This window comes from Aspergillus stella-maris, assembly GCF_047715825.1.
Source record: "Aspergillus stella-maris strain CBS 113639 unplaced genomic scaffold BDV14scaffold_12, whole genome shotgun sequence".
Classification (NCBI taxonomy): domain Eukaryota; kingdom Fungi; phylum Ascomycota; class Eurotiomycetes; order Eurotiales; family Aspergillaceae; genus Aspergillus; species Aspergillus stella-maris.
In genome coordinates this window covers 377,172-393,990 of record NW_027396806.1, presented here as the reverse complement: position 1 = coordinate 393,990, position 16,819 = coordinate 377,172, and the positions used below count along the sequence as shown (strand labels likewise).

General features: G+C 51.1%; 6 protein-coding genes across 6 annotated transcripts; all 6 read right to left on the bottom strand.

The window, feature by feature from the left end:
* Window positions 1–467: 467 nt before the first annotated feature.
* Window positions 468–2,022, bottom strand: BDV14DRAFT_197761 (putative clock controled protein (Ccg-8); the record flags this gene model as incomplete). Its single annotated transcript, XM_073772763.1, has 2 exons — window positions 468–1,672; window positions 1,725–2,022. The coding sequence occupies 2 exons, from the start codon at window positions 2,020–2,022 to the stop codon at window positions 468–470; spliced, it is 1,503 nt and encodes a 500-aa protein (XP_073630714.1).
* Window positions 2,023–2,628: 606 nt separating this feature from the next.
* BDV14DRAFT_169151 (RNA dependent RNA polymerase) lies at window positions 2,629–7,585 on the bottom strand. Its single transcript, XM_073767995.1, has one exon. It carries the CDS (start codon window positions 6,951–6,953, stop codon window positions 3,039–3,041), a length of 3,915 nt encoding a protein of 1,304 aa, XP_073630713.1. The 5' UTR covers window positions 6,954–7,585; the 3' UTR covers window positions 2,629–3,038.
* Window positions 7,586–7,611: 26 nt separating this feature from the next.
* Window positions 7,612–10,134, bottom strand: BDV14DRAFT_21654 (putative amino acid permease). The gene is made up of 5 exons (XM_073776296.1): window positions 9,588–10,134; window positions 9,482–9,539; window positions 9,428–9,434; window positions 9,221–9,381; window positions 7,612–9,160 (listed from the first exon to the last, which is right to left on the bottom strand). The coding sequence occupies exons 1-5, from the start codon at window positions 9,727–9,729 to the stop codon at window positions 7,846–7,848; spliced, it is 1,683 nt and encodes a 560-aa protein (XP_073630712.1). The 5' UTR covers window positions 9,730–10,134; the 3' UTR covers window positions 7,612–7,845.
* BDV14DRAFT_21530 (aromatic alcohol reductase) lies at window positions 10,012–11,551 on the bottom strand. Its single transcript, XM_073776295.1, has 4 exons — window positions 11,372–11,551; window positions 11,025–11,309; window positions 10,642–10,968; window positions 10,012–10,589 (listed from the first exon to the last, which is right to left on the bottom strand). Exons 1-4 carry the CDS (start codon window positions 11,456–11,458, stop codon window positions 10,209–10,211), a joined length of 1,080 nt encoding a protein of 359 aa, XP_073630711.1. The 5' UTR covers window positions 11,459–11,551; the 3' UTR covers window positions 10,012–10,208.
* A 1,004-nt stretch (window positions 11,552–12,555) lies between these two features.
* On the bottom strand, window positions 12,556–13,940 carry BDV14DRAFT_21516 (glycoside hydrolase superfamily). The gene has a single exon (XM_073776294.1). It carries the CDS (start codon window positions 13,778–13,780, stop codon window positions 12,617–12,619), a length of 1,164 nt encoding a protein of 387 aa, XP_073630710.1. The 5' UTR covers window positions 13,781–13,940; the 3' UTR covers window positions 12,556–12,616.
* A 592-nt stretch (window positions 13,941–14,532) lies between these two features.
* BDV14DRAFT_21514 (A4/G1 family peptidase) lies at window positions 14,533–15,701 on the bottom strand. The gene has a single exon (XM_073776293.1). The coding sequence runs from the start codon at window positions 15,485–15,487 to the stop codon at window positions 14,684–14,686; it is 804 nt and encodes a 267-aa protein (XP_073630709.1). The 5' UTR covers window positions 15,488–15,701; the 3' UTR covers window positions 14,533–14,683.
* Window positions 15,702–16,819: the final 1,118 nt, after the last annotated feature.

Below are 16,819 nucleotides of genomic sequence, written 5' to 3'. Positions count from 1 at the left end.
TCGATTCCGCATTCCATACCATACCGAGAAGATACGATCGACCAACAAGAAAATAATAAAGTATACTATAAATGATAGCAATATAGTAACATAATCAGGATTCAACCTGTGGATATAGAACCGAGATAGGAAAGATTTGACGTGCACACTCAGTGAGCGGCTGAATGACTGACTGACTGACGCTATCCAAAGAGTACCAAGTAACAATCGACCTTTTTGAGATTTAAGAATGATCACATGTTGTTGATAAGCTGATTGATACACCAAGGCAAGGAAATGTCAAAATGATGGTTATTGGCTGAGTGCAGCGCTGATTGCAATCGAACTTGAGCTTGAGCTTTTGGTGATGTTGATGTTGATGTTGATGTTGATTCAGAGGATGGACTCGTATTGTGACGTTGTAATTGTGAGGGGGAGTTCGGGGGTATATATGAAATTGATGAAAATAGCGCAGCTAGACGAAACTTCTATACCTTGTCGACTCCAGTCATGGGGGTATCTTGCGTTTGAGGTTGAGGTGCAACAGCAATGGGCTGTTTGATGTCGGCAGGATATTCGTGCACGCCATTGCCCTTTGGAACCTCAGAAGGGGTCTTGTTGTCGTTGTTGACCTCTGCGTTCCTGTTTCCTGAGTGCTTGCGGCCCAGCCGCTGGCACCAGTGCTCAGCACTGGCAAGGGTGTCGTTGACGACACCGCTAACTTGGTGCATCATGTCTAGGCCCTCTTGAGCGAGTACTAGAATGCGACGGGCACTGCTGGAAGTTTCGGCGGAGGCATTGTCTGCATCTGGCGCGGGGCAGGCGGTTGAAGCGCGTTGCCAGCGCTGCGGGAGGGAAGTGAGGTGGCGCCGGACCAAGTTGCGCGCGTTCTCGGGGAGCGCGCCACCGGCGTACTTGGAGACGACGTTCATAACTTGCTTGATAGTAGCTAGGACGTCTTGCTTGAGGGCCTGAAGGCGCTGTGAGAGGAACGTCTGGTGACCTTCTCCGTTCTTTTCGGAAAGAGAGTCCCATTCCTTGAGGGTTTCCTGCAGGGCTATGATGGATTTGCCGAGCCTACCGTTGGCCCATCTTAGCCATGTTAAGCAGTATGTTAAACTCTTTAAGGATTCCTCGCTCATCGCGACTCCGAGACCGGAAGTCGAGATCATGAGTCGGCTTTGCCATGTTGATTGGCGGGGCGAGCCCTCTCTGCCGGACTCATCATAGTTTGGCGACTTTTGGTCATCGTATGGAGGTAGCGATTCGTTGAGGTAGAGGTCTGGAGTTTCGGGCGGGTTCTTCGCTTCCATGTTCCCATTCAAGCCAGTCTCTAGGTCTGGCTCGGCGGCGCCCTTGTTGTCAACTTTGCGGCGCTTCGACCGGTTGGACTCGGACGAGTTCGATGCGTGTCTTTGCAAAGCCCAGCGCAGACTGCCCTCGACACCTGTTTTGCGACCAACGGTGCCGACGGTGCTGGCGACGGGCGAGCCGATATTCCGTTCGATGAACTCGGCACTGGATTTGAAACGAGGGGAGTATGTTTTGCTCGAGGTATATGCGGCGACGGAACCGTTGATCGCGGAAGATATCAGAGGGTGTGTAGATGTTAACAGCGAGAGAATCGGTTCTTGTGTTTTGGAGTCGGGGGATACGGTCGTCTGTTGCGAAGTTCTAGGAGATGCGCCAAAGTCTAGATAATAGATTAGCCCTCCATCTCAGCGCGTAACATGATGGGTAAGCACCTGTTCGAAGTCCTTCAAGGGCTTGCGCAGCCTCTAGATCATCCATAGACAGGACGCTTGTGGCGCGACGAGAGCGGTCCTCAGCGACGGTGGTATTATCCAGTTCCATTACGGAGGGTACATGTTGTGAAGTCGAAGAGACGGAAGGAGGTTGAGATATCGGCGTAAGCGGCTTCAGAGACGGGTGGGAGGAGAGACTCTGGGTGGTCGAGGGAGGAGGATTCGCGGTGGCGTCTCGGACGGAGACTGAAGAGAGGGAGGAATTTAGGGTCGCAATGCCGTCTGAGCTACGGTCCATGGCGGGCCCAGAGGCGACAGTCAAGAAGGGAAAAGACAGTGGGAATCGGAGACTGAGGGGACGATCAAGACGGAATGGAAGGAATGGAGTTCAATGGGAGTTTTGCTCGTGAAGGGGAGAGTGGACGGTGAGTGGATGTTGGAGAGGCGGAGGAGGGTCGATGGACGTTTAGTTCGTTTGGACTTCCTTTCACGTGAAGAGTTTTCCCCAGAACAACTCAACAGACCAGACCTACGCGATGGACTACGAGGTTGTTACCGTCATGAGCATGAGTCGACGATGGTACCTCCAACCACTGGCAACTCCAGGCCGAGCTGGTTGTCTCCAGTTCTACAACTGTGTACAAAGGTACCTTCTACATGTGCTGGCGGATTGATGATCATGACGGCTACATTAATCTAGGTACTCCGTACGCGCCCAGCAAGGAGCCCAAGACCCCTCCAGAAAATGGCCAGGGCCGAAGCAAGCACGTTTAATTGATCAGAGCAACATCCCGGTCACATCGTCTGGCCGAAGCAAACATGTTGAAGAGCAACAGCTGGATGGAGGCCCGTCTTCGGCATCTGACATCACATGCTAAGCTCGGAATCTGCGAACCACTGTCCACTGTAACTGCCCACCACCGTCATGGTCAGGTGCCGCTTGAGGTTACCGAAGTCACAGAGGCAAATCTTCAGAAGAACCACATTTTCCCAAGAGCACCATTCACAAGCTTCTTTGCTCTAGAGTTCAGGTTCGTGTAGTTTGTTGGGAGTCTTGGTGGTTGTCCTTCTGTTGCCGGACTTTCTGGGCTGATGCACTTGTTCCCCTTGCGGATTAGCGCATATTACCTCAAACTCAATCGGGCGGGTCCTCGCATGTGATCGTGATATTGACCCGCCACACCGCCTTCCCCTTTGGACTACAGGAAGGAACAGCACGTGAAGTAGGCAAGAGCATGGCAGGGAACTCTGAGACGAAATCCAATGTCTATCCAAAACTCTAACAGTCTAACACAAACTCATGGGTATCAAAAATCACTCTACAGACATGCCATCATCAGGGTCGTAGTTTCCACCAACGCCTTGCGTCCCATACAACATCGCCTCAATAGCTTCATGCCCTTCATATTCACCATCTCCAGCTTCCTCCTCCTCAATGCCGTCTTGAGCCTGCAGACGCGCAATGACCTTGTTATTGATCCGATAGCAAGCGAGAACCTCATGCGAGACTGTTCGAGACGGAAGACTCCTGCTCTTGATCTGACATAGATGCTCGCCAAACGCATGAAGTACAAAGCTTGACCGCGGATGATTCTTATATGCATACGATGCGAGCAGCTCAAGCCATGATTGTCGGTTATGCCGCCAGACATGAATCAGCGGATGATCTCCTGAAGCCGGAGGCGGGATCTCTCGGGCTCGCTCGGCCGCCTTCAGGGCCAAGGGAGAGAAAGAGCTTTCTCCTCCCGAGAGAGAGCGGCTCCATTGATGTTTGAGACTGTCAATCTCGCGAGTAGCTGGTTTCAATGCTGCGTATAGTGTTGTGTCACCATGGCTTCGGGTAGACTCCGCATTGTCTCGAGTCTCGTTCCACGGCTGGACAAGGTCTGCATCCCTCGAGTGAGAATGTTCTTCCTCCGGAAACTGTTTCTCCAGCTTGGTTAGAACCTCCTCCTTCTCATTGCGCGAGACCGTGAACCGAATATGGTCGATAATATTGTTTCGTTTTGGCTTACGATCTGTGTTCTTGTAAGCTGGCAATGCCCGCTTCCATGGACTGATCCTCTTCCGATATGACTGCCATGCTGCTTCTGACAAATGCACACCGGCTTTCCGTCCATCAACAAGATGACTTAGCAGGACAGAGAGTTCTATGGCATTTTGTGAGTCGATGGATTCATCATATGACAGCTTTTCGTGCTCCACTGTGCACCGTCCAAGATTTGACAGCGTCAGATTGAACGTGAATGAGCTTTGAAGAAACTCGCCCGTGGACGAGACGCTCTCCATAGAAACAGAGTGCTCGGTGAGCCCAAAATAATCCGGGGGGTAGCTTTCACTACCACTGGGCGGTTGCGTTTTGTAAAAGTTCCGAACAATATTCTGGTCCCAGCAAATCCATGGCGTGTCACCGTCATAATCGCCGCCGGACAACATATCCGCCAACGGCGTGTCTCCTGTTGTGGGAAAGACAATCACGTCCTTGAAGTGCCGAAGCTCTGGTTTCCACACTGCTCGGCGCCGCTGTATGTCAGATGGAAGATGGGCAGGTAGACGCCCAACAAGAACATCTATACCGTCCAATAAATTGTCTTCAAACTGACCGTCCTCGTCTCGCCAGTTGATAGAAAGCCCAAAATGCACTTCGTCCTCCTTCAATACCCCATATGGATCGGCGATGCAAAAGGCATATGTGGATAGCGGTACTTCGATACGCAGTTCTTCTACGTATCGCTCTAAACGAGTTCTCAAGCATTTTCCAAGCCGCTTGCGCAACGGATAAAAATCTCTCGGCGCGAAACCCGCTTCTGAGAGTCGGACTATGGCCTCGACATCATTACTCATCCATTGCTCCAGTCGTCTCATATTCTGCGCCATAAAGCCAGAACCGGTGTCCGTTGTTGGCCGGAGCTTCTGCGCAAGACTGCGGCACAGAATGGGGCTGTTGGATTTGAGCACCTCCTCAAAGTCCCGTGCCACTCGTTGAATACCCAAGCGGGCAAGGTCGGCAATATAGTCTTTGACATGTCCTCCATGGTCCAAAATAGCTAGAAGCTGAATATTCAGGTCTACAGGGTGTGGGGGCTTGGACCATTTGACGACTTCGAACGTTAGTTTTCCGTCATCTACTGGTGTTTTCCATGCCCGTGGATGTGGGTTGATCTTCAATTGTGAGTCAGAAATCTGAATCCAGATATCACCGTCTGCCTTGACCTGGGAATTATGCGCGTCAACCATCCACAGCCCCTTGGCACCAGCGATTCTTCCCTGGAAAGCACTCGGGGTGTTGCCAGTTATACCCAGAATATCACATATCTGATTGGCAAGTTGTCGGGACATCAACGCGCATCCATCGTTCATGACACGATGATTTGGAGAGTCCCTCAGATACAGAACCTGCTTCGGCTTCAAAACAACCGTGGCGAACGTCTTGGAAAGACCGAGAGACATTCGCTGAAATAGCTTGAGGTTGGACTGACCAAGATTCGCTTGTGGTGACAAATGCCACTCAAGCAGTGACTGCAAGCCCATCGGGGTGCGGGTCTCAGAAGTCTCGCTCTTCGGCGAAGTTCTGTACGATTCGTCATCGAAGGACGGATTCAGGGTCTTGAAGTCAATGCCATCGATGGCAAAGAATTCGACTCTGAACGTTGGCTCAGCTTTGATTTTCCGCTTCTGTTTTACTTCCTCAACATAGAACGGTTTCCATGTCCTTCCTAAGGATTTATGCGGATGTTGAGTTAGCCACAAGGCAATGCTTTCACGCAGCATTGCAGGATGAGAAGGAAGGCGAAAGTGATTTGGAGGTCGGGTAGGAGCAGGCAGCGTCAAGCTTAAGAACCGGTCTGATCCGAAACGTCGTTGGAAGCGACACGACCGCTCTGTCTTCAAAGGATTCAAGACCAGCTTCAGAACGCCCGCTTCTGCCTTGGAACACCACTCAAGATTTCCAGTCAGGACGACTGCTTCAGACTGCCGATCTGTCTCGAATGTCCCGCAGGCAGCATCCCAAGCTTTCCGAGTTGGCTTTTCTGGTATCGACTTCCCATTGCGCTTACTATGGCCCTCAATCCACTTCCAGAATTCATCATATTTCAACGATATGCTGCTACCGGCTAGCATAAGGTTCAACGGGACATTCCAGGCCCTACCTATCCTCTCCAGCTCATAGCGATATAGGAAAGGTATCGAGCCAGAAAGAGAATGCTCGTACGAAAATGGCCCGTCCTGAAGAAGGCCCGTCACAATATCTCCTTCAGCAGAGTAATGCAGCGCTGGATCAGAGGTTCCCGAGGGCGTAAACGCCCTGGAAATTGCTGGGTCTTCACTGAGCATAAGTTCTACTGTCGAGTCATTGAAACCTGATCCCGAATCTGTCATCGCTTCCGTCGGAAAGGTATTTATCGTGTTGAAAGATGTGGGTAACCGCCCACTGCGAGAGTCGAACATGAAGGACGGAGAATCGGTATCCGTTGCGAAAGTCGAAAAGCTGAAGTTGGCAGCATTCTGCGCAGCAGACACGGCATCATACCGTATAGACTTGGACTTGTCAGAGCTCGCAGTCAACCGCTCAACAAAGGCAGAAGTGTTGCGCCCGTTCACAGTCCTTGCTGCTTCATGCGGATCATCGGACTCTGGCTCTTCAAATTCCTTTCCTGGCGAATTCGGCGCCGTCCGAAATTCCTCCGACGACTCATCCGTTGAGAACCTTCTCTTCGGTGGCCGCTCGGGAGACTGCCGCTTCTTAATGACAACCTTCTTCTTTGCAACCGGATGAACCCCTTTCGTAAGAAGGTATATCTCATCACTAATCAACTGCAACAGATACTCCAACCTCTCTTCTCTCTCCCTAGCAGCAATAACCTCGCCAGGCCTCCCCGCAAACCCACTCAGACCAAATCCAACAGGCCCGCCATCAACACTTCCCCTTCGATTCCGATCTCGATTGAATATAGCAATCTTATCAACCCCATTCCTCGCACAAACCCACTCCTCAAAGTTCCCAATCACACTATTCACATCCACAGACCGATTATAGTATAGTCTTTGCAGACCCAGAAAAGTCCGCCATGCCGGTGATTGTAAAGATGCCTCATTCGAGCTCGGCGAGAATACGCGCGGGTTGTCGATTCCTAGCGAGAAGCGCTCGTTCAGTGAGTCGATTAGGCGTCGGAATTCTTCGCCGGATTTTTGAGGGGTTTGTGGGTGGGGAGCAGGGACTTTGAGCATGTTTGCTTCAGTTCCAGCTCGTGGTTTTCGTCTTTGTCGTTGTCGTTGCGATGCTGATTTGATTGTAGGTTGTTGTAACCGTAGGTCTGCGCATTCTCTTCCCTTCTTCCTTCCTTCCAGTTCGCACTCCAATATAAAATATCGTAGGTATAGATAGATGGCAGGTAGTTCTAGAATCCAACACAAATGGCAGTATATCCAAGAATCAATTGACTGCCCTTAAAATCAAAATTGTCTGTTCGGCGCCAATGCCAATGCCAATACAAAATTCAATATCATGTAAATGCCAAAAAATGCCATGCGACATGCGACATGCGACAGTCGATTTCGCAGTGCGAACTGCGGATTTGTTTTTGTGGTTTGTGGTTTGCGGTTTATGGTAGCTTTTGGCGGGGCCGCCGGGTGTAAACATTAAACACAATTGCGACGTCCGTTCATGGGTTTGGGCGGCGCATTGAGGTCTTGTACGTAGATCAAATGGGGAATGGATTAAATCAGCGAGACAAGAGAAGGGCGATGGTCTCGACAGGCAGAAAAGGGAAAGAGAAGCGAATGGGCGCGGCGTGGGGAGAGACTGAGTGATAAATGGAGAGGGGAAGAAAGCACCTGCAGGTGGGTTGCTGTTGACGCTGAGGCTGCGACCAAGAGGAATTGATTACTGCTCACGAGTTTTAATTTATATATAATGTATGTACAGTATGATTGAAGAGACCAGTCGCTTAATGCTACTGTTTGTTGATTAAGTTGCTTTTTGTTGGAAATGTGAAACTGTCATGCAATGTCCTTGACCAGCTCTGGTCCTATCTATACCCCACAGCGGCACAGCCTCGCGACCTGCGCTGTGCGACGTTTTGCAAGTTGACCTCAAGGAGCATCCAATTGGCATGATGCCTTATATTAACCATACGGGAATAATTCGACTCCTCCACAGGGCCTTCTCCTGGGTTGTAATCTGGTTCAGTCCTGCGCCATCTGTGTTGTCGGTGTCCCGGCTGCGCACTCGAATGGGCATTGCCTCAGCCTCGGACTTCCTGCGTTCACGGCGCTTTCTTCGCTTCGAGACCAATTTGTATCCGAGGATAAAAGCAAAGTAGAGAGGTATTCCGAGAAAAGAGGTAACAAAGGCTCCAACGTCCAACCCCTCACTGTAGAAGTTAGGATCGGACAACTCAATTGCTCGCATGATGGGTATTGAGACACAGAAAATCAGGGCCACCCATGATCCCAGAAGGCCAAAAGGCGCTTTAAACGGAATCTCGTCAGGTGGAATCTTATTGTTCGTGCGGAACCTGATGAATGATAGGTGAATGATGAGAATGGATATCCATGTCAGGATGCTGAACATGGTAACCAGGTTGACAAGGTAACTCCACAGTCGTCCAGATAGTTTAAGGAGGTTCAGAAACCCCAACAAGGCTGGGGCACAGCTGGCTCCCAAAGCGTACACAGGTACGCCACGCTTATCGGCGCGACGAAGGATACGAGGAGCGTTCCCCTCAAATGAAAGCTCACGAATAATCCTTGTCGCCATGCAAAGGGCTCTGCTTGCGTGAGAAACAACGAAAACGAGGATGCAAGCATTTAGTATGTCTGGGAGCACGGCCACATGGGCCATCTGGACCGCCACAACAAAAGCCGATGCACTGCGCTTGGAGGTATAGACGGGTAGTTCCAATATGTCTTCGTCGTAGGGGATTGCCATTCCCAGAAGGGTAACAATGACAAGGTTGAAGGCCAGGATGCGGTAGAATGTTTGTTGAATTGCACGGCCAGCAGCTTTTTTCGAGTCATGGGTGTGCAGCACCGCCATCCCAATAAGTTCCGTTCCCAGATAGGAAAGTGTGGTCGCTGGAAATGTTCTGAAGATAGCGCGGACAACACCTAGAGCAGTGTTGTCTTCTGCGCTGGCAAAAGCACCGGGTCGTTTCCAGTAGCGAAAGCCCTTTTTATGGTCCGGACCGCCACCGAAAGCGATGACCAGCGACAGAATCATGAGTCCCACCACAATAAGGACTTTGAACGACGAGAGGGCGACTTCGTAGCGACCGAGGAAACGGCCGCTCCAGTAGTTCATGCTAATGATCACGAACAGGAACACTGTGATATAAGCAGCCTTGTCACCGACCCGAACAGGTGTCCAGAATGATATCACGACAACGCCTGCAGTCATTTGGTTTATGATGACCATCATATATTTCAGCCAGTATCTGTTCAAGAAAGGTCAATGTCAAGTATAAGTCAAATGCATGTAGTCTGGCCAAACTTACATCCATCCTAACGTAAAGCCCAGCGACGGACCGCAGAAACGTTTCGCTTGAGTATGCAGAGTTGTTGGTTCTGGTGAGAAAGAGGCCACTTCTCCAAGCGCGGAAAGGACGAGGAAGACGATGAAGCCGACAAAGGTGTAGGAGATCAACGTAGAGGCAGGCTGCTAGATTAGCACGGTACTTAGGAGGCCTGGAGGAAGGACTCACTCCTGATCTAGATTCCGGTTAGATGAGAAGTGATTCACTGAGCGAAAGACTTACCGCGAGAGAGCATTCCCAAAAGCAATCATCAAACCCGTGTTAATTGCGCCACCGATCGCTGTCATGTATCAGTGCCGCTGTCTCTTGCTGATGGTGGGATTACAACTTATGAGAGTTATTTGGTATGGCTTTAGCGCGGCATCGGGGTTAAGCTGATATGAGTGCTGGCTTTGCGCGGATGCTGTTGGTTCTGGGCTGGTTGCAATATGTGACTCGGACGAGCTGTTTGACGAATTCTCTTGTGACATATCTATCGAAACTCGCTTGATCAGAAGAGTAGTTAAGATGTGAAGAAGAGTTAGTCCGAGATCGCAAGTTTGGCTTAGGTTGCATTCAACAAATGTCCCAGTTGGGAAGGCACCCTTGTGCCTAGCTCCAGCTCGGGTTTAAGCGGTGTCGAAAGTTCCTACACTGGTAAAAGAAGCGGTAATAATGGCTTTGAAAATGTTCTTTGTTTGGTGAGAATGAGCAGAGTAGTATATGCCCCCTAGTGTATACGTCTATGACCACAGAATGTAAGAATACCACAGGTATGTAGTGATCTCCGATACATGAATCTCGTACGATGTCCGGAACGCCGAAATCTAAAGACCGGTAGCCAAATGAAAAACAAGCACCAAGAAATCTTCAGAATGTAAGTCGTTCTATGTAGAAAACAGGTACTCAAGCCCGTTCACACGTCGTGATTTTCGTTGAAATGTTCCTGCATGTTGCAACGGAAGCACGTTTATCGGGACATGTATAGGGAATCGCTCGACTCGGTTCTCGGGAAGAAGCGGCCTTGCAACGAGTCGGTGGACTCGCTTCGAGGGAACATGCGCTGTTGGGCCTTGGAAACGGTGCGATCGGTGTAGATACCCTTCGCTTCTCCGTTGTAGACCGAAGTGAGATATTCCTTGAATGAGACGGGAACGAAGTCGGGGTAGAGTTCCTTGGCCGACAAGTATCCGAGATATTTGGCATATTCCGGAGTGTTGTCGCCGCGAATGCCCCACGAGAGCTGATATTCGGCCAGGTATCGAGGAATGAACTTGATGGGGTCGAACGGATAGGTTTCACTAGACTGGCGGGCAGCAAGGACTCTGTTTTGAACCAATTCCTCCGAGACCTAATGGAAGTTAGTACGCGAAATGGGCAAATCTAGAGCTTGTAAGACTCACGTAGTTGCGAACGACCTCCTCCCCACTGATACCCTCGAGCAGCTCGTATATTTGGTTTTGCGTCATCACTTCGTCATAGCAGAAGACCATCTTGTTCAATGTGCGCTCGTCAGAAATGATTTTGGCGACCCAGCGACCGATGTCTCGCAAGTCTGTCAAAGCCATAGGCGTGCTGCCGTCTCCGACGACCTCGTTGTTGGCAGCAGTCATAGCGTAGTCCATCTTGCCAGATTCAAGTCTGGGGTAGGAGAGTTGGTACCACCAGCCGACATCGATGATGGTGTAGGGGAGGCGGAGCTGCTTGATGTGGTTGTAAACAGTCTCTTTCTGTGAAGAAAGGTTTGTTAGACAATTCTTGGCTAAAAAGTGATTATGCGAGTTACCTCGTCTCTCAACCACATAATTCCACCGGGTGGTGCTACTGTAATGAAACCGCAAGGAATGAAGCGCTTGACGCCGGCCTTTTTCGCGGCATTGGCGATTGGAATCTGGTCCTGCTGCTCTGCAGAGCCAACGCAGCTGATGACGACATCGATATCGGCGAGGGCCTTTTCGAGCTCCTCCTCTGTTGATTTGAGGTCACATTTGCGGATCTGAACTCCCTTGTCCTGCAGCGAGAGAACCGCAGGCTTCTGTGCAGAACGAGGGCGAATAAGAGCGTGGATTTCCTGTTGTGCAATAACAAGTCAGAAATGCGGATTCAGGGCGATAAAATCGGTATGCGACCTACGTAGTTCGGGTACTGGAGCAGGCCATTCGCGATTGAACCTCCGGTCTCACCCGCAGCACCGATCAGCAGAATTCTTGTTCGTGACATAATGACCTCCGAATGCGGCAGGTATTCCGTGGGGTAGGCGAGCGAGGGTTGGCGATGCAATTAGTGAGGTGGTGGGAGTGTTGGACAGATGTTGGGAGTTGGGAGAAGGGAAGTGTGGGCGGGCAGACGGGCAAACGCAGGGTTGAAATCGGGCGCGCCAGCGGGTTCTTTCACAATGATGTTTTCTCAATGACAGAAGCCAGAATCAAGGATTTGGGAGCAATCGACGTTATAAAGGGCAGCGTCCCACCGAGGATGGCCACCTGGATACCCACTCAGCCTGCTATCACAAGTGGTTGTGAGTGGGTCGACTGTGGATGTTAAGCTCCTGCGAGAGATGACGCTCTCCGCGAATGAGTGCGGCCACCCATGATGGCACGGTGCAGAGCACTCCGTCGACATCATGTGCGCCATCAGGAGACTTGAATAAGAAGAACAGACCCTGGCAACAAGCTCGCGGCCAAGGTCACAGCACTCTCTCGTCTTACGACTTTGCAGAGTTTTGCAGAACGCGATCGCCGCGGGCCGGTGCTGGTAGCCTTGTCTAGTCAGTCTGTCTATAGTGGACTAGTCACTGTGTAGTTGCCCGCCGAGCCCAGTTGCCTTACGTCATACGGCTGCCCAGGTCGACCGTCGGACTCTTTCTTTCACCAGCACCAGCACCACCTTGACTGTCCACTCAGCCCCTCTCTTTTCTCTCCTGCAGACCCTCCCTTCCCCTCTACTCTAGGCTCTGTCCCTCACCGCGTGCAAAAGGGCGGGGTTGCCCCTCAATTTCAATAATTAGAGCTGATCGAACTTCCACCCCCATCACCGGAGCCTACCGGTGACGCCATCGGTCTGAGAGAGCGATCTTTTCCATGGAAGCCCGCATTCCTCGTTCCACGGTGTTCGCTCTTCTGGCAGACCGCGGTCGTTTCACGCGATATCGTGCCGCCGCCGCTCAAACGCGCTTAGCGAGACTATCTCAATGTGCCTCTTACCCAGATCAGCAGTCCCCGCAGCTACCGAACCTACTCCGGAGTACTAAATTTTGAGTTGATCCGGGGTTTGATTGCGGAGCTGTCTACAAAGTCCAAACTCTACAAGTTGACAGAATATGGGGAGAAGAACAAAGACTAAGAAGGTTAATCGACGGACTATGGTGGAACAGCAGCCTCAAACTCCTGAACACTCCTCCATCGCCTCGCTGGGGTTGATCATGCCCTGATCGGCAAATGCCAAATAATTCCAATAGTCCGCTTGAGTGCCCTCGCCATCGACAGTGTTATTTCCAAAGAATTTGGCTGTCCAGTAAGCGCTTCCACGAGTGTGAGCGGCAAATGCATACAATCCGGTGTTGAGAGCACGCTCTCGACCAGCCAGGGTATTGTCGAATTCAGCTTGTACCGACCATTCGCCGATGAACACGGGAAATTCGCCGTCACCAGGTGATGCTTCGGCGTCGGAGCAGATGTAGGATGTGATATTCTCGCTCGTAGCGCCACGGCCTGCGAAATAGTAATGATGCACATCAAACACAACATTTGCATCGCTTGGGATTTGCGGCCACCAGTATTCCTCACCCCGGAAGCTGCCTTGAAACATGATCGGGATGTTGGCATTGACAGCGGACACTTTCTCAATCACGGCCAAGATGTATTGCAGGACCCACGCAGCACCGGCGTCAGAAAGAGCAAGCGGAGTGCCAAAGAATGACAGGTCCTGATTATCGACCGGCTCGTTGATGGGTGCTATGGTGTACGACTCTGGGTGGCCAGAATCCCGAACATAGCTGATGACTGCGTCTATAACCTTGAGCGAGTAATCGAGAGCTGTCTGGTTGTTAAACCACCCAAAGTGCCCTTCAGCCTCGCCAAATGCCATTCCATTGACACCACCGGGAAGTGAATGAATGTCGATAATCACATGCATGTCATACTTGTTGATGGCATACGTCGCGATACTGTTCAAAAATGAGACCTGGTTTCCGGTATACAACTGCGAACCCGGTACTTTGACCCAAGCGGCGTACGTCGTTGGGATGCGAAGGGTGTTTACACCGGCTGCATACAGGTCATCAATAACAGTGGTGGTAATCCACGTAGCGTATCGCCGCTCAAGGACGGGACCGCAGAGGGAGCCTTGATTGACGCAAAGGCCCCATTCATCCGCCGCGCCTTGAGAATATTCTGCCCACCAAGTCGTATCGATGGTGGACTCTTGCACAAGCCACCCGCCAAGGTTGACGCCGTTCGCCTCGTACGTACTCCAGTCCAGGTATTGACTGGCAATGAGGGTGCAGAATAATTGCCAAAGAAAGATGATGATGAGTTGCGCCATGAAGAATGTTGTGCTCGGAGTTGTTCCCCTCGACCGTTTAATTTAACATGAATTACCTCCAGGTTGGACTGGCAATGGCTATTTATGCCTTTGAGTTTATACCATACTCTCGCACAAGCCCATGGCTTCGGTGCTACCTCGACCGAAATACTGGGTGTCATCAACAATCATCACGCTTAAGGCACTATTTTCCCGCGAGTCGGCTGCACCAGCGCAACCACAAATGAAACCGAGTCGAATTGATTTCAGCCAACGGGAGACCTCATTAGTGGGCTCTTGTAAGGGCATATTCGATTACGGTTCAGTTTCACTGGGCGAAACTACAAGAGTCCATGCCCCTGCTCTTGCCAATGTTGCAAGCCGCGAGGACCCTGACCTAGATATCTCCACATCCCGATTGTGGAGTGCATGCCAAGCTCCAGCAGAGTCCGGCTACAAGCACGTCGACGGACTAATGATGAAACGAGTTCATTTCTGCAGTGAGGAGGTGGGGGTGGGGTCTGTGTACCAAAGACTTGGTTTACTCCAGGCCCTGCCCAGATCCCCTCAGTGAATTTGCTTATGTACTTTTCTCGCCGAATGCTCTGAACAGGAAAAGCCATGGTGGTTTTGAGACTATGAGCAGTACTACTCGCAAGACATGAATTATACTTGTTCAAGGGAAGGTGATATCAACAAACTCCATCTGTCATTGTTCTATGTTGAGTTGAGAGCTATTGGCATTTCAACATTGACCCCCTACCTCCCTGGACAACAAAACCCTTCTCTTTTTCTCCACATTCCCCTCGACTGTACACACTCCCATCATCACAAAGGTCACTGTCCATCAACAAGCCAAAGGCAATTTTCCGCTATTTTTCACCTGGCGGACGATCCTCCAGTCAATTTTGCAGCATCAGCTTTCTAAACATATTCGACAGTGACAGAGCTGCCAGAAACCGAGACCGAAGTCAAGACGTCACTGCCCTGTTGAATGTCGATGATTGTTGATCCGGAAGGCCCAACAGTGCTGCCGTCCTGGGTAGCCTCGGCGCCGGTGAAGGTGACGGTGCCAAAGTCGGCAAAAGGGACAAGCTCGTTTCCAGAGCTGAAGTCCTCAACAATCCATTCGGCGTTGTACTCGCACAGATCTCCATCAACACCTCCAGTGAAGGTGTGGGTAACGCTCTGTCCAGTCGACTGGTTCTCGACAGTAGCCGTACCCGCAGTCAGGCTAGTTGCATCAACGGTGACCTTGATGCTGTCACCAGCGCTAATGCTGATACCGCTGAAGTCGTACGCATAGTCGGGGTACCACTCGTACCAGGCGTCGAAGTAGACTTCTCCGCCCTGAATGCAAAAGTCCACACCGGTTTGAAGAATGGCAGTGGAGCAAGTGTCGCCGTCGATACCAACCCAGGCAGAGGCGCAGTATTCCTCAAAGGAGGAGCCGCCGGTGGGGATAGAGGGAGTTGGGACGGTGAACTCGCCGGTCACGGCAGTGTAACCAGTGCCGATGAGGACGGCACCGGCCCAGTTGGAGCTGTATTCGACGTGGGCGGTGCTGTTCAGGGACAGAATCTCAGTGGTGTCAGGCTTGTACGGTGGGTGACTCTGGCGGGTGGAAGCAGCACGGCGAGCATTGCGAGCTTGACGGGCAGCCGTGAGGGGGGCGGCAGCAGCAGTGCCGGCAAGGATGGCGGAGGCGAGAGCAGCAGTGAACTTCATTTTGATGTTCTGATTGCGACGGTTTTGCAACTGTTGTGATGGTGAATGTGATGAAGGTATGGAATTCTGTGGTTGATTCTATATAAGATGGCGGGCATTTGACCTGGTATTTATAGACGGCAGGGCGCCGTATATCCCGTCTCCCTCTGGCGTATTCAAGCACCGCAATATCGTAAGTTTCGCTCGTTCCCCTCATCCTGCTCCAATTCCTGAATAGCTTCAAGCGATGCTACCTTCCTTGACTCATGCCGACGACGGACCGACCAGAACAGGCAGGTCAAGTCGAGATAGAGATCGGTATTGGCAGGGAATCCCCCATACTCAATTTAAGATGTGATAGCAAGTACATAAGTGCAAGCCAAGCATCTGCACTTGTCTCAGAAAACGCCTTTGGCTTGCGATAAGAAGAATTCCCCTGGCCGTTGCCGGATGGCTTTCACTGAAGCGACCAACCAGATGGATGGACGGCCTAGTCGACAAGGATACGGTGAGTATAATTCTGCAGTGTTATATTGCACTGCAAGGGCACCCGCTCGAAGCGCCATAGAACGCCATCGAACGCCTAGGATCATTATGCCCGGGTGGCTTTCCTGCCATCCTTCCCACGCGGGGGCAAGCACTTTGATAACGGCCTGAATTACTGACAGACTTGGTCAAATGACACTGGCAGCTGCCATTGAAGGCCTCGATACTCATAGCCTTCACCCAAGTCCCCAGAAACAAAGTTCTAGAGACGGCCCCATGATTCCCCTCAGCAGATAACAAATGCAACAACACAAGCTTCAGCAAGCTTTACACCAAGCCAACTTGGCAGGCCTCGGCAGGCTTCATGCCAGACTAAAGCTCGCTAGGAGCAAGCCATGTAACATCGCGGTCCGGGGCGTAGATTAATCCAATCTAACAAGCGTCTGCAGATTATGGCCGTGGTCGTGATTGTGGGCGAGGTGGTATCGGTCTCATGTACTAGCAGTTGGAGAATGCGGATTGGAGGGCGAGACTGGCGCTTATCAGGATGTCGGCTTTGGCCGATAGAAGTACGGTGCTTAGTGCTTTTGTATGGACTAATCATTGTTCAGCATCCAGTATTTAGACTGCGATAGGAGGGTAAGTGAATTCAGTTTATTTGAGGGGGACTGAGGAGAGTAGCTTACTCTAGTGTGCCATTACTGCTGGCTATTCGATTCGTGATTATCGCGTGGATGGTACCACTGCTCACCACAACTTGGAGAGTCGAGTATACCTACTAAGCAAACACTGCAATAACTAATCTTAGTACTTCAATATACAATCCTGCACAACTACTTTAGCGCCGGGGTCGATACCTGCAAGGTT